Source organism: Dreissena polymorpha, chromosome 1 (assembly GCF_020536995.1).
Source record: "Dreissena polymorpha isolate Duluth1 chromosome 1, UMN_Dpol_1.0, whole genome shotgun sequence".
Classification (NCBI taxonomy): domain Eukaryota; kingdom Metazoa; phylum Mollusca; class Bivalvia; order Myida; family Dreissenidae; genus Dreissena; species Dreissena polymorpha.
The window spans coordinates 161,843,085-161,860,205 of NC_068355.1; the positions used below are offsets into that span (position 1 = coordinate 161,843,085).

General features: G+C 33.3%; 1 protein-coding gene across 1 annotated transcript in view; it reads left to right on the forward strand.

Annotated features, from left to right (window-relative positions):
• LOC127858697 (uncharacterized) overlaps positions 1 to 17,121 on the forward strand; it is a 44,231-nt gene that overhangs the window by 9,733 nt on the left and 17,377 nt on the right. The window contains exons 4-5 of the mRNA XM_052395928.1: positions 3,227 to 3,304; positions 7,574 to 7,682. Of these exons, the coding sequence (XP_052251888.1) occupies positions 3,227 to 3,304; positions 7,574 to 7,682 (187 nt within the window). The remainder of the gene's footprint in view (positions 1 to 3,226; positions 3,305 to 7,573; positions 7,683 to 17,121) is intronic.

A 17,121-nucleotide genomic window follows, 5' to 3' on the forward strand; every position in this document is an offset into this window, starting at 1 on the left:
TGCGACATGATTCAAAATTGGACGTTCTAAAAAATGATATTTTACACATTTAATGCCTTTCCTAGTATATAGAAACAATAATTAAATAAAAATAAAGTTTTTGAGTCCACAAAACCATAATTTAATAAAATTTTATCTTTTCAGTTCTTAAGTCCACAGCAAATTAATTATTTTCTTAACTGTGTAGACGTCATTTCATTACTAATATTAACATCTGCATAATGCATGAATTTATGGGTATGATTTTAATGATTTTTGTCATTATTTGTGATTTTTGAATGATACATTATTAATGAATGATTAGTCTTAACATCTTTGAACGAGTAAATGTCTTAAGTATATTTCAACTGCATCAAGAAAAATCAAATTAATTTAAGTTTATTAAGAAATAATTTCCATCTTAAAATAAGCAAATGTTGAGCCGGTAAAAAAAGATCAATATGGTTTTTGATTATGTTTTCTTCTGAAGTATGTACATTATTATTTTGTACACTTCTTTTTATGCCCCCAGATCGAATGATCAGGGATATATTGTTTTTGGCCTGTTTGTCTGTCTGTCATTTTATGTGTGTGTCTGTCTGTCATTGTATGTGTGTCTGTCTGTCATTGTATGTGTGTGTCTGTCCCAAAACTTTAACCTTGGTCATAACTTTTGCAATATTGAAGATAGAAACTTGATATTTGGCATACGTGTGTATCTCATGGAGCTGCACATTTTGAGTGGTGAAAGGTCAAGGTCATTCTTCAAGGTCAAAGGTCAAATATTGAAGATAGCAACTTGATATTTGCAGGCATGTGTATCTCATGGAGCTGCACATTTTGAGTGGTGAAAGGTCAAGGTCATCCTACAAGGTCAAAGGTCAAATATATGGGTGGGGGGCATTGTGTTTCACAAACACAGCTCTTGTTAAACCATGACCTCAAGAGACGGTATTAACAAATTTGTTAAATTCCTGATTCAGGAAAAAGTCAATATATCATAATTTCATCCACAAATTTGATATACAGGGCAGATTAAATCTTAAGTGGTCGCCCGATCAAAACTGATCCAGCCTGCAGGTTATAGGTCTGCGGACAAGTCCTGGGCAAACATAGTACCTACCTTATAAACCTCCATGTCTTTGATCGCTCGACCAGAAGATAAACATTGGCCTGTATTAAGGATTATGGGAACAGTATCTGTCAGAGCCAAGATCCGTAGTGACATGATATTAATGTGTAGTCTGTAGCCGTTATAATTTATAGTTATTGTTCTGTTGCAATCATTTCAAGTATTTTGCTAATACATAACTATCCATAATTTCACAGTTGTTATAAAGAGGAACATATGTTTATCTCGCTAGAAGTTGTATTTGTAGAGTAGAAATTATCTTTAAATATAACTACAATACTTAAATGTTATATTATTTTATAAGGGTTTACAGTAATTGCAGTTATGTCACTTTCTCACATATTTGTAAATCTCATCCATTTGATTTTTCTGACTGTTTTTTTTTTATTCTGCTCACCAGAGGAAAACAAGGTGAGATTTTGTGATCACTTTTTGTCCATCCTTGGTTGTCCATTTTCCCATGAAATTGTTTAGAGCAATGATATCTCGACTGAGTTCGAAACTGGATCACATGGGCTCTAAACCTAGGTCACTAGGTCTAATTAGAGAAAAAGCATATGAACACTTTGGAACTCACAGCTGAGCTTTATCACAGCGCTGAAGGCACTGAAGTTGTTCGCTGTTGTCGTCCTTGATTAGCTGGTGCGCATTGCACAGGCTAATCAGTGTGCACAGGCTAATCTTATTTGACGTGCATTAAGTCCGTTTTCCCTGAAAGCAGCCAATATGTACAGATTTCAATGATAAACACTAGACTGGCAAATGTCGACTTGACAAGCTGGTATATAAACTCACTGCTAGAGCGTATATACACTCACTGCTAGAGCAGATTCATTTGTCGTCTGCTGCAGACAGGAAGCGGTAATAGTCCCTTGCAGAGTGAGTTATGGTTCTTACCGTACTTAAGGCTTCTAAGCACATACTGATTTGCAAAATATGCGCTGTTAATTTAGCTGGCCGCTAATGCGACCAACTAAAAATGTTTTTTTTTTCATTGAAAAAAATGGCAGGATTGCTTTTATGGCTTTTGTGTAACCTACTTAACACTCAAGAAGTAACATTTTTGGCACAATCATCATGAAACTTGCTCATAACATCAATTGTTTTGTTTAAATGATATCTGGGGCAAGTTAAAACTTGATGGTCAAATGCAAGATTGATCATAGGGGGCGGAAAAGTATTCCTTTTATGACTAATGTAGATTTTTGTTAACACTAGAAGTCACATGGTTAATCCAATCTTTAAAAACTTGATAGCCAGTGGGCAGGGCAGTTGCCCTAATTATATGGCTTTTTATGAAAGCTTGTTAATTGGCTAAAATTCACTTTTTTAGTCATGAAATTTACTTCTTATATTACTTCTAATGTTATCTTGGCAGAGTTAAAAAATGGTTCTGGTACTGATACAAAAATGGACACCTATGGGTATTTCGCAATTCTGCCGATATGGCTATAGTGAAACCTTATTAACACTCTGGAATCATATTTTTGGCCCAATTGTTATGAAACGTGCTCATAACATTTGTTCTAATGATTTATTGTCTAAGTTAGAAAATGGATCCTCTCCCTTTAAAAACATGGCCTCCATGGGGTTGGGCAGTTATATGGCTTTTGTAAAACCATGTGAACATTTTTATGAAAATATATTGTTTTTGCCCCGTCTGTTGGTTTGTTTGCGTCAAACTTTAACATTGGCCATCACTTTTGCAATATTGAAGATAGCAACTTGATATTTGGCATGCATGTTTATCTCATGGAGCTGCACATTTTGAGTGGTGAAAGGTCAATGTCAAGATCATCCTTCAAGGTCAAATTTTGCAATATTGTAGATAGCAACTTGATATTTGGCATGCATATGTATCGCATGGAGCTGCACATTTTGAGTGATGAAAGGTCAAAGTCAAGGTCAACCTTCAAGGGAACAGGTCAAAGGTCAAATATATGGTTGAACATAGTGTTTCACAAATACATCTTGTTTTGTTTTTGTATTTTTTCAAAATGGCAGAAATTTATTTAATGTTTGCAATGAATTTGTGACTTCAATTGGCTATTTATTTAATATTATTATATAAATAAATAATCCAATAATATTGCATGTTTGCTTTTGCTGTTTTAGATGTATTAGATGGTGACATCAAATCTATCCTGGACATTCTATGGTTAATTATCCTGAACTACGGAGTGCACATAATAGGTTTGTATAAATTTGATTTCCCACTTACAAAGATTCTAAGGCCTTAAATGAACTTAACCCTTTTACCACTTAGATATGTATTTTGACGCATTTGTAGTTCCTCAGAAAGTTAAATTTAATCAAAGACCATTCTTACTAAATTAAAGTTTTTGATGCTTCATTTCCAACTCTTAGATACTGATGAGCAGCAAACAGCATACAACCTGAACAGACTGCGAGTTACTTGCAGGCTGTTCTGGTTTTATGCTGTTTGCAAATAGCCATTTTAACTTTGCTTCTGAGTGGGAAAGGGTTAAATAGACATATCAATGTGTAATTCGGTATTCTGTTTTCTTCAAACAAAATATCATTTAATGATTGTTTAACACATAGATCTTGTATTTATATACTCTCTTTAAAAGAGGTATCTTATTACTTTATGTTTTAAAAAGATGTCCCTGGGTCAACTCTTAGGCGCAGGAATGTTTGTTGAAAAATAAACTAGTCACTGAAGAAACAAAAATAAATTTTTGTTTGGTTATGAGCAAATCCGCACTATTGATAACATGATTTTAATGTTGCCCATTTTGCAATGAAGTTTGTAATATTTTTTAACATAAATTAAAACAATATGTATGTATATATATTTTAGAATTTTCTTAGTTTCAACTAAGATAAATATTTTTTCTGGTAATAAATATGCAAGTCTTTGTCATACGATTACCAAAATTCTTCATACAAAAATGTGTTTGCATTTTTAAAGCAATTGGCTAAAAAGCCACAAACTTTTTCATAAATAAGTAAAAGAAATATGAAATTGGTATCAAAATGTGATTTGTAAATATAACAATCAAAAGATAACAGCATTAAATTGTCTTACATCTATGTTTGAACATATTTACACTCACAAACCATACTTAAAATGTATATCACAAGTTATTTAATAACTTATGGAAAATAAATTCAATAGTGTACATGAATTTAAATAGGAGGATATTAATTATAATTCCTTTAAGTTCATTCAAATCTACAATTAATTATTGAACTAGTAAGACAATAAGAATCTTTTCGGGCATTGTTCTGATTTCAAAGATCAGTCATTGTCGAGCGACCATGTATCTGTATTTGAATGCATACCAAATAAGCCACTGCTAAGTACTATAGCCATTGATCTGGCTAAATGATCATCAAAATAATCAATACATGATCACATATGCATTTTTGCTTCAATATGAACTAACCACATTTGGCGTCATGCCTTTTTCTGCTTTTTTGGGGGTGAATTGTGGGTTACTTCAAAGGGAAGATGGGCTTTATTTGCCTTTTGAATTCATACAGACTGTTTGTTTTCAATTACAGTCATAAATGCATAAGACGAGATTTTGTGAACAAAAAATAGGTGTTGAAGGAACTGATTTTTACGTTGACATCATTATTGTGTATTGGAAATCAAATTGTTTACATTTATTTTTTTTAAATGGATTTCAGTGGATGGCAAACAAACGCGAAGTGTTAATCTTTGAAATATAATATATAAAAACAAATAGAAACAGATGTGGCATAAGAATGTTAACTTTTTCAAATGACAAAGAAGGATTTTAAAAAAAGTGATATCGACGCGGTTTATATTGTGGAGTTAAGCGTTCATCATAGGAGCTGTTGACTCTCAATTAAGACTTTATTTGTTTTACTTTCTTATCTACGCAAAGGTTAACACCAGGTGAATCTCTTTATTTACTAATCTTTTTGTTATATGATCCTTAGTCAATATTCCATATTTACCCATGTTAGTCAATGTCTTCTTAAGAATGTGATGGAAAAGTCACTAGTTTGAAACTAATTTGTGATTTTACAAAAAAATAGAGGATTTAAATCTAATGGCAGATGGTAATATTTTGTGAATTATTTATTTGTCCATGACTTTTGGTGACACAAATCTTTACCCAGCCTTTTTCTTTATATAATATGGATTAAAGTTCATTTTTACATTTTAAGATATAGGTATTGTTAGTTAGTAATTTTAAATATATTGGCATAAAACCTGTCAATATACTATAAATCTATAGATGAACAAAATTTCATAATTTAATGGTTTTAAAAATATGTTGATGCATTCTATTTATGCATTCTATTTATTAATTGTATAAAATAAAAGGTATACTGTCTTGGGAAGGACTTTATTGGCATGGAATCAGAGTTTTCATGTCACATGTTTTCATTTTGTTTTCAAAATATTTAATTGTTTCCAATGGCTGTGTAATAATTGTGTAAATTAATGTACATTTGAATTGACTTTAAAACAGGACAGAGCAAGTGTAGACCTAAGTCATGTCGGGTAATAATGAGACAACTACTTATACAGTTTAAGTACTTTTTATTCTAGTTTGTTTGCGTCGGAGTTATTCCTTTTTTATGTACAGACATTTCTTTTGGCAATTATGCAAAGAACCTGGTCCTCTGCATTGTACAATCAATAAATTAAATTTGAGTTTTGTATAAATTTTACAAAATGTTAAGGAAACATTAATAGGCTGAATTAGAGTTTTGCCAATCAAGTTAGGTTTACAGCATAATTGTTTTTATCTTTCTTCTATAATGCTCTGTCAGGAAATAAGTTGACTTGCAGAGAAAACAAAACAACAGATATTGCTTAAGTTTTGCATGTATGTATTCAAATGCAACAGTGTTTCTTGTTTATTTTTTTATATACGCCCGTTTTTTCAAAACAGGACATATTATAGTTTCACCGTTGGCGGGCGGGCGGCAGGCGGGCGGGCAGCGTCCACAGCAGTTTCCGCTCTCTAATTCAAATATATCATCCGATCTTCACCAAACTTGGTCAGAAGTTGCATCTAGACAATATCTAGGTCAATATAAAAAATGGGTAATGGCAGGTCAAAAACTAGGTCACGGGGTCACTTAGTGCATTTCAAAGATTTAGCATGGTGTCTGCTCTCTAATTGAAGTAGTTTTCATCCGATCTTCACCAAACTCGGTCAGAAGTTGTATAAAGACAATATCTAGGTCTGATTTGAATATGGGTCATGCCGGGTCAAAAACTAGGTCACGGGGTCACTTAGTGCTTTTTAAGGATTTTGCACGGTGTCCGCTCTCTAATTGAAGTAGTTTTCATCAGATCTTCACCAACTTTGGTCAGAAGTTGTGTCTAAATGATATCTAGGTCAAGTTCAAATATGGGTCATGCCGGGTCAAAAACTAGGTCACAAGGTCACTTAGTGCATTTCAAGCATTTAGCATGGTGTCCGCTCTCTAATTGAAGTAGTTTTTATCTTATCTTCACCAAATTTGGTCAGAAGTTGTGTCTAGATGATATGTAGGTCAAGTTCAAATGTGTGTCATGGTAAAGTTATCAAGTTGTCCAAAACCTTTAAACGGGCTTGTGACAGTTTGGCACTCTTGTTCTAACATTTATTAGCCTGACAACATTTATAAGATTGAGGCTAGGCAGGCAGGAGGGCTGGTGGGACGTAGGCATTCAACAAGCTTCCTTGAGTGTGCATTGACCGATATTGAAGGCATTATGAATATACAAGATTGTGTTGAGGACTATCTTGGGATTGTATTTGGGCTTCTTGGATCAAGGTCACAGTTAATAAAAATATATAAGGAACAGTTTCTTTTCAATAATTTAAGTTTTAAAAGAATCATTTGCTGGGAAATTTGGAGTTAAGGTAGCTTACATGCTGATTTAACTTGGGTTTTTATTTTGCCAGTTGGGTCAAGGTCACAGTTACTAAAAAATAAAATAAAAACAGAAAAACATGTACAGGTAAGTTGCGTAAAGTTTGTTGTCATCGACCCCCTATGGTGAAACTTTGGATGTAGCAGAAGGAGAGCAAGTTTGGGAATGTACTTTGGGATAGTTGGGTCATAATCAGTGTCACTGTTACTATTTATAATAAAAAGACTTTTCAGTCAATAATAGGAGTGTGGATTATGATGTTGCACTGAAATGTTTCAGCAGGTAACTTACATGATGACCTAGCATTTGATTGCATTTGGATTCAGGTGGTTAAAGGTGAAGATGATTGTGAATTAAAATAGAAAAGATGGTTTATACTCAATAACTGAATTGTGGGTGGAGATATTGTGAAAGTGTTTGTGAAGGAATCTTATATTTAATTTATAACCTTACTAGGGATTGCACCATCATTTAAAATGATGTAAATTAATAAGTAAATAAGTTATACATTCAAAAACCAGGTTTCATGGTTTTGCCATGTTTTTTTTTCAATCATCATGGACACAATTTGTAACACATTCTTCCAGGAAGCAGTCCGTACCAGCGCAGCGTGGGTATAGGAAAGAAGCTGCTGCTTGACTGGTGTCAGCGGGAACTAGGTGTGGAATTCGATCCACAGAATTCTCTTACACACAAGTAAGTTTCTTCCCTACAGATTTCTTATGTACATGTGAGTTTGATTCCCAGAATTCTCTCATGTTCAAGTAAGTTGTATCTCCTGAATTCCCTCACATACAAATAAGTTTGATCCCAAGAATTCTTTCATACAATTAACCCTTAAAGCGCTGGAGCCGAATTTTAAAGGCCTTTGCAAACAGTTTGGATCCAGATGAGACGCCACAGAACGTGGCGTCTCATCAGGATCCAAACTGTTTGCTATTCTGATAGTATTCTTTGAAATAAATTGAAGAAAATGCTAATTTTAGAAATTCAGCAGACGACATTTTAGCAGAAGACAAATTACCCAGCATGCAAAGGGTTAATTTTCATCCCTAGAATATTCTTAAACTCACATGACATCCGGAGAGTTGAAGCAGACAAATAGCTGATGGTTGTTCTGTAATTTTTACTGAATAAGGAGGCGTTTTAATTAAGATATATGTATAAAGTGTTTTGAGGGATCCATGGATCACGATTGCCATATATCCGGATTGCGATGTATCCAGATTGCAATATAACTTGTCAGGTCATTCATGTGTACATATGTATGCATGAGCATAGTTTGGCAATCTCAAAACATGATATGTACCAACCTTATTATAATGTGTTTTATCCCATTTTCACCGCGACATTGACGGTATAACACGTTGTGGAATATACTTGCTTGTATTCAACACTGTGGAATATACCTGTCGCGTGCACGGACTACTTTTTAAATGACGTCATGCGATATGCGCTAAAATTAGGTCGATATTGTTTGGTTCATTGATCGAATTTTAAGGTCACCCATTAGAAGAAAATGTGCATATTTTGCAGAAAAATATATATATGACATATTCGCCAAAAGAAATGTTGAAATAAAATATAAAATTACACGATTTTTGTTTTGTTATTTTTTATTTATATTTACTTAGCCACTGAATGATTTTTCATAAGAAACAAAGTCGACAAAACTTAAGCTTTAAAATTATACGACCTTCAACCTTTAAATCTATTCATATGACATAATTTTGTCGCCATCCGTATAATGAATCAGCTGATTGATGGCGTCATAAAATGACATACTTATTGCGTCATTTTCCCCATTTTTTTGACGATTTATTATACACGCGACTTATTTCACATGTTTTCTACATGTATTGTATGTCGACATATCTGAATTGTCAATTGATCACATTTTCCTTATTTCGTGTAATGTGCATTGTTTATAACCAAAGCATATACTTTTGACATTTAACTTAAATATTAAGAATGTACAACAAGCCATACACATATCGCACAGTTCATGAATAATCTGCTATGTTTGCTTTCCTATTTAATTCACGTTAGGCATAGAGCTGTGTAAAGTATAAGATGGTAAAAATAGCACCACACTGGAATTGGGAACGCCCCATTTTGTACACGGGTATTTTCTACTCATTTATCTGTTGTGTACTGGAATGTTTTCCATTCTTTGTGTATTTATATATTAAATTATTTTCTCGTACAATAAGGGCATTTACCATAGATAAATAAAACATTGTGCAAGTTTAAACATAATTATGTTTGTATGCAGAAATCTGCAAATGAAACCGAGTTTACCAACGGCTATTATTAGATAAACTGCTCCGGTTCATTTGAACAGAAGTAATGTAGAGTACATGACGTAGCGTGTGACGAAGAAGAAAGTTTATCGCGTTCATAAACTCATTTGAATAAAGTGATAGAGTGGCATAAGGGTCTTTCTTTAACTATGCTAAAATAATTATTAAAGACCCTAGATGCAAAATCGTCAATTATTGAGGAAATGGATTTTTAGATGGATTTTAAAGGATAATTAAAGGTAAGATACTAGTTCTTAAATGTTTTGATTTTTGTTTGTACTTTTGTCGTTCCCTGTTCTCGGGGAAATGATTTTAACATGGGCGCCATTGATGCATCGGATCACACACGGCATACCCATAACATTATATAAAAAACACGTTCTGCGCGTCCTTAAATTCGTCGTCCGAAGTCGGAAAAGGTATTGCCCTGTATATTTTGTCAAATAAAGTGTCAGTCGCTGCAATTGTCTGTTTACTCGTCAAAATTGTCAAGGTCTTCGATAGCTAAAGAAACTTCAGCGTACAGTTTATTTAGTATTGACAGACCTGTACAAAGTCGCGCCAGTCAAAAATCATAAAAAGCGACATTTAAAGTTATGGTAGCCAGAACTAGGTCGTCGATGGTTTACATGTATGTTGACATCGACAGCATTTTGTCAGGAGCAATCGCCGCCATATTGGATTTTGATCATTTTCTTTCGAAAATAAAATAAATTATAGTAAAGTAAAATCTTCTTTTCGCGGTCGTAATGTGTTAAAATTCGCATACTGCGTAAAATTGAATGTAGGCATATTGTGATATTTTTACTTGTTTGACAGTTTGTGTGTGAATTTTTTAAAGACTATTTTGCGTACCAGAACAAATACATGTATATCACTACGCATGGTTACATTTGTTAGATTTTAAGCGCTTTTATGACTGAATTAAAATTATTGTTAAGATTATTAGATCTATTTATGTTAAATGTCACGTTGAAAAAATCAAATGGGATAAATAGAATACTAGGATTAGCGTTGAATACAGAGAAGTTTATGTTGCTCGGCTCGAACACCGAAAGCGCTCGCCAAGGCTCGCGCTTCCGGCGTTCTAAGCCTCGCAACATAAACTTCTCTGTATTCAACGCTAACCTAGTATTCTCTATATATCCATGTGTTATACTTAAGAAATAGTAAACTCCACTGAGGTCCCTATGGCATTATAGTGACCAGCCAGGCAGCCACAAACCATATATGGACCGAAGCTGTAGGTTGAGGTCCATATACAGTTTGTGGCTGCCTGGCTGGTCACTATAATGCACTTGGGACCGAAGTGGAGTTTACTATTTCTTATATTACACTGAAGAGTTTCTGATCCTTTACCATTGTACAGTGTTGTACGATTGTTTATGGTTTAAAAGAGATAAACTGAAGAATTTCGCAGGAAAAATGACGTCATTTCGTTAAAAAATGACGTCATTTTACAGTTAAACAGTGCAAATTTAGTGGTGTGTAACCCCGAACGGTCCATATACAAAAAATAGTGACCGGTCCATTTACTATTAGGTTCCTCTATCGCATTTAACAGACTGAAACCGGTCATATAGATATAGAAGGACCAATATCACTGAGGTGTAATATATTGATATAACAAAAAGTATTATTCAATGTAAGTATTTTCAAATGCTTATTATTACATTTGCAATCTGAAAAGCATTGCATTTGTTTTATTGTTCATGTAAAGTTAACAAACTCAAGCCTTTTATAGACATTTCTCATGTATTTCGTGTAAACTGATCAAAAGCATGGAAAAATTACACTTCATGTATAGCATCACGCCATTCTTCTTTTGGAAAAGCGTGGGCTTAAATAATTAACTGCTGAATAAAAACTTCATAGCGCAGGGGAGACAATTAACTCTAGTAAGATCTTCGTCAAGCTTTGTTCTTTTAATTACTATTAAGTTGTTAAGATTACCAAAGGTAATTATTGATTTGTAATATTAACAGTTATTTTTTGCACCTTCATTTAGGGACGACCTGTATACGGTTGCCTGAGTGCTGATTGGCTGATACGATTACCAAGAACAATGTCAGTTAAAAGAAAATTTAAAAAGAATGTTTTCAAAGGTGACACATGCAATGACTTCAAACTGTTTATCTTTGATATAGGGCAAGTGGGGTTAATGTTTGTCACACTACATGTATAATTAAGACGCAGAAAATCTGGACCTAACTGGATTTAGCTATGAATGTAAGATTATATAGAAAATTGAAGTGCGTGAAAAAAAGGGGTCCACTGCCAACTCGCGATATATGGAATATTGCGATATAACGGATTTTCAGTGTATTTCTTTTCAAATGAGGCTACAAATCAGTTAATCAATATATGAGCGATGGTTTGTTAAGCTTCCTCTTTAGATACTACTTGCTGTACACAAATCAGAAGAAACATGTACAACTTAAACACACAGTGGGACTATGCATACAGGATTCATGTCATTGTTCTTGATTCTGCAACATTTTTTAGATGGTCGCTTAGCGACCGTCTAAGGTGGTTAGTCTAAAATTCAGGTCGATACGGCTTAGCTACTAGGAGCCCAATACCCGCTTACTACGCGTATCTTCGTGAGAAAGAGTTGTATAATTTATGCAAGAGGTTTGAGTTCTCCAATTATATTCATTTACAAATGAAAACATGATATTAATATCGTGTTAAATGCAATAGTTTCGAACGGTGCTTTTATAGAAAATAATAAATAAACAATGATCTTATTGTACGTGTCGCGGAGGAGATTGTTTATGAATGAATAAAAGAGTCCACTTTCTGCAGCGTCTTCATGACGTAGTATTTTTGCCATTCATAATATGAAGCTATTAATAGATGCGCCTGTCGATAAACAAAGGAAAGTCCACGGGCGATAACAACGCAATAGGTTACGCTCTCACATACACCTCAATGACGTAGTACAGGTTGTAAATTGAGGCTATTAATAGATTAGGGAAAAAAATAATGCTTATTTATATTCTCAATTTATAAAACCTTGAACATAAGTTCAACAATAACTTCAGTGATACGATAGACAAAAACAAAAAAATGTTTCATAATCGCTAAACCCGAATATAACAAACAATTTATAATAATAATACGAATGACCTGTTTCGTAACCTCGTTCATGCTGGAAAACGTTCTTTGGTTCTCAACAGATAGCGGCGATCTTTTGTATTTACGGGTGCTAGCAACGCAATAGTAGAAGGTTTAGCTTGTTTATATTCACATGAGTTCATCAATTACTACAGGCATACTATAGGCAACCTCGTAAATGCTTTATAATCGCTAAAACCGAAAATAACTAAATATATTATATTAAATATATTTATAACAATAAATATCTTTTAAAAATGTAGTCGGCGTATACGCTGACTTTGAAATAAAGTTTGCAATTTACTTTTCTAAATAAAAAATACAATTAAACAAAAGTTAAACTATTGTGTTGTGTTTTTCACTTGTAAGTTGCATATTCACCGCATGAAATGTGTGTTAGCATTGTCAAACCACACATTAGTGTGAGTAGATAAAAAATGGGTCTTATGTGTTTCGGCAAGCGTTTGTTAAACCCAACATGTGCTTTTGCGCAGTCAGGCCATAGGCGATGCTGTTCGCTATTAAATTACTCAATATGTTATTTTTCTCCTTACCAGAAGGAGAGATAGCTGAGTGGGCTATTTATATGATGGGCGCATATGGAATAAGACCCATTTTCGCATGACGAGGGTCATTACAAATCTCATTGCGAATTGAAAATGCCACATTTAAGAACAATGCGTGTTGATACAAAATTGAAATCAAAATAGCAAACTTGTTAATAATGGCAGCCTATCCACACATTAAGGAATGATTTCCAGACATGCTGACCAAGTACGGCAAACATTGTGGTATGATAATTAAACGATTTTCTCTTATTGTGACACTATACTATTTCGCCTATGATTGTTTTCTCATCTTGGAGGCGAAAGTGAAATTCTGCGAGATGGATTGTAACGCGTAATTGTAACAGGGCCACAATTTGTGTCGTTTTAGCATACAGAGAGTAGTCCGGAATTCCTTACACTGAACAGTGCTACATCCTTTGAATTGAGCACATACGCAGTGATGTAGCAAAAATTCAGAGGTTGTATCTCGAATCAGCTTATTAAATATTCGAAAATATTCATGCGTGTCTGTTGGCGTTATGTAAAAGTCACTAAGATGAAAACTGAGTAAAACAGCTACGCCTAAAAGCGCATTAGTGCTCTATACCTATGTTCATGTCAGCGTTGTTGACACCGTGTGAACTGCTCGGGTATCAAGTAAAGCATAAACAGCAATGTTTATATACTTTTATTCCTCCATATACAAGATACGAAGATTATTGTATATTTTGAATTTGTATATGGTGTCAAAAATCAAAAGTTTTGTACACGGAACTTTCATTATGAATTTATATTCTTGGTGAGATAGTTATTTGATATTAGAAAAAATATTCCTTTAATATGATAGTGACTGCAAATTTTCTTTATACTAAGTTCTCATTACCAATTTCATCATACTTTCTATGTTTTCAGAACGTCCAAAAAGCATGTTGTTTTTATTTTGTCTAAGTTATATCTATGAAATAATAAGGATGATAAAAAGTGCACACAAAACTCAACCCGTGCCCTATGACACACACTTTATAAAGTTGAATGGCGTGTGTTCATTTCAAACTTGCGATTGATTTTGAAAAATGAATTGCGTGTTAAATTATGCAATAGCGAACATCTTTAGTGCCTTCAGCGCTTTGAATATTATTATGCAGGCTGTTAAGTAGGGTATCCTAATCACCAATATTGATTTTGTAATTAACTGCTGGAAACTAATTAATTAATTTATTAATCAAGGTTACAATCATGTGACAGTTATGCAATTGAGGTTAATTGTAATTAGCAAATGATTGTTAAAGCAGAAGGCCTTTTAAATGTATTTACTTTGTATTAACCCAGTTATTGCACTTGTCTATCAATACTTGGGGTCTGGACTTCTCCTAAACCCATTACCACTTAGATATGTAAACACATTACCACTTAGATATGTAAACCCATTACCACTTAGATATAAATTTTAAAGCATTTGTAGTCCATCAGAAAGTTAAATTTAATCAAAGACCTTTCTTACTTAAGATTCAAATTTTAAAGGCTTCATTTCATACCCTTAGATACTGATGAGCAGCAAACAGCATAAAACCTGAACAGACTGCGAGTTACTTGCAGGCTGATCTGGTTTTATGCTGTTTGCACTTAACCATTTTCACTTTGCTTCTTAGTGAGAAAGGGTTAATTGCTCCACAAATACTGCTCAGACTTTCACAGATGAAGATCAAGCATTGATGTTTAATTGACAGTTTCATCAGAATTATGGCCATTTGTCTTTTTATATGAACTTTGTTAATATGCTGGATAGTATGACAAAGGGCAAAAGGGGAAAAATAAATTACTAAGATTTAGTTATTGTATCTCAACAACATGATAATGCACTGTCCAAACACTACAAAGCCAGCTGTTTTACTAGTACAATGGTTTTATGTACGTTCTCAAACATTGCAAACAGGATTATATCATTACCTACTAGAATATTAAGTCAATTTTATAAATTATAACAGGTAATGAAGTAAATGGACAGTGTTAATGGTTCGAAACTTACCATCATCAGCTCATTAACTAGTTAATGTCTTCTCTAAACATTCCCCGACATTGTGTGAAGGGGAAGTGCTTGCGCATAAATTTCATTCAAACAGGATAAGTTTTGTCAACATTTAAACCTAAGTAAATGTTTGTAGAGTTGTAATTGCATTTAACCAACCACAAAGTTTACATTTTGGTCTGATTGTATTTTCGCTCATTCTTTTCTGGCGGAGAAACTAATGGGGCTAAATTTAGAATATTAAATCAAATATTTGATATCCTGTTATGTTTGTTAGAAATCAGATCCATAACACTGACTTAGGTAAATGTTGAGATGAAAGATTAGGCCAGGTTGTAAAACTAAGGCTTGGTCAAGTATTCCAACCTAGTTCATATACGGTTAAATTATATGATTATCAAGACTATGAAGTCATGATGGCAAAGAAATTTTGTTTTTTACAATCTTTACAATCTTTAAATGTAGGAAAAAAGGATTTTAGACAGTCAGTGACATATATCGGTTAACATAGAAAACATGACCATCAACATAAGTTACAACTAGACATATTTTTTTAATTATAGTTGATACAAAAGGTAAACATTATTTTCTAATGTGTGTGACTGTTAATTTACTGTTAATTTTACAGTATAGAAGTTGTTTTTTTTATTAACAGTGAACTAATAAATTAAACTCAATAACCTTTGGTAAAATGTACATTAGTGCTTCTGTGAAATTGTACTTTAATAACAAGTATTGATACTTAACTTTATTGCTTACTAATGTAAATTGGTGCTTTTTGTTTTAATCAATGCTCAACCATGTTAAGGAAGTGATAATAAGTACCTTAGTGTTTCAACAGAGGGCACTATAATAGATTACCCACTGTCTGTTCAACTAGTTGGGCCAATATTTGGGTCCATCTATCAGTCTGTCAGTATGTTAGCAGACTTAACCCTTTACCGCTTAGATGCGTATTTTGATGCCTTTGTAGTCCCTTAGAAAGTCAAATTTTGTTAATGGCCTTTCTGACTAGATTCCAGTTTTAAAGGCTTTATTTCCAACCCTCAGATACTGATGAGCAGCAAACAGCATAAAACCTGAACAGACTGCAAGTTACTCGCAGGCTGTTCTGGTTTTATGCTGATTGCACATAGCTATTTTAACTTTGCCTCTGAGTGGGAAAGGGTTAATCCTGTAACAATGCAGGAAGAACTGAAGACACTAAGGAAACTTTAATGGCCTGCTTTTACATAGAAAAATGCAGATAATATATAAATTATTTTTCCATTGGTCTAATTCCAGGTTATTCTATGTTTTTCTTATTTTATATGCTCATGTATGTTTTACAAAAAAAATGTAGGGGTGGGGGATGGTTAGCCTATCAAACACTCCCCACTTGGATCTGTTGGGGGTTTTCACTAGTATGGGCTCCACTGTTGTCAAAAGCCTTTTAAGGATTTTTTAATACAGCTTGTTCACTAATATAACGGTTTAATAATCTAGCACATGTGACAATACAAAGACAATAGTCATTTTAAAAATGGTTTTGGTAATACTATATATTCAGGTATAATTAAATCTTCTTGTATGACACAACTTAACTTTATCAAACAATTTAAGAACAAACTGCCATATAAGCAGATGTACATTCATGATCCTTCAGTGTTTAAACAAAAAAAATAAGTTTGAGAGCAAATAAGCCTCTAATAAATCCCTCAGATTTTTGTGCAGGTTTATAGTTTCCTTCCTTAAAGTAAAGCATGGCAATTTCAACAAATGTCTTAATTGAAACAAGTATAGTATGAACGTAGATAACATTCTGACCTCCTATTTGCATTTGAAAAGAGTTGAATGTTTGCAGATAATTTAGTGAAAGCAGGTAGTGGGAAGTCTATGATACTTTGTTGAGGTATTTACGCCAAAAGCAAATTATTGGACCTTTATGATGTACAAATATTCTTAAGTTGTATGACTTATTTTATGGACTCAAAGTCATAAAAGTTATTGTCTTAATTTTAAACTGTATTGAACATCTATGGAATTGAGAAATTGATATCAAAATCTAAATATTGGAATGTTAAATAATTGAACATATTCTGATTGGGATCATCATTTTTGAAAGACAATGCTTGGTATCAGTGGTGTGATTAACAATT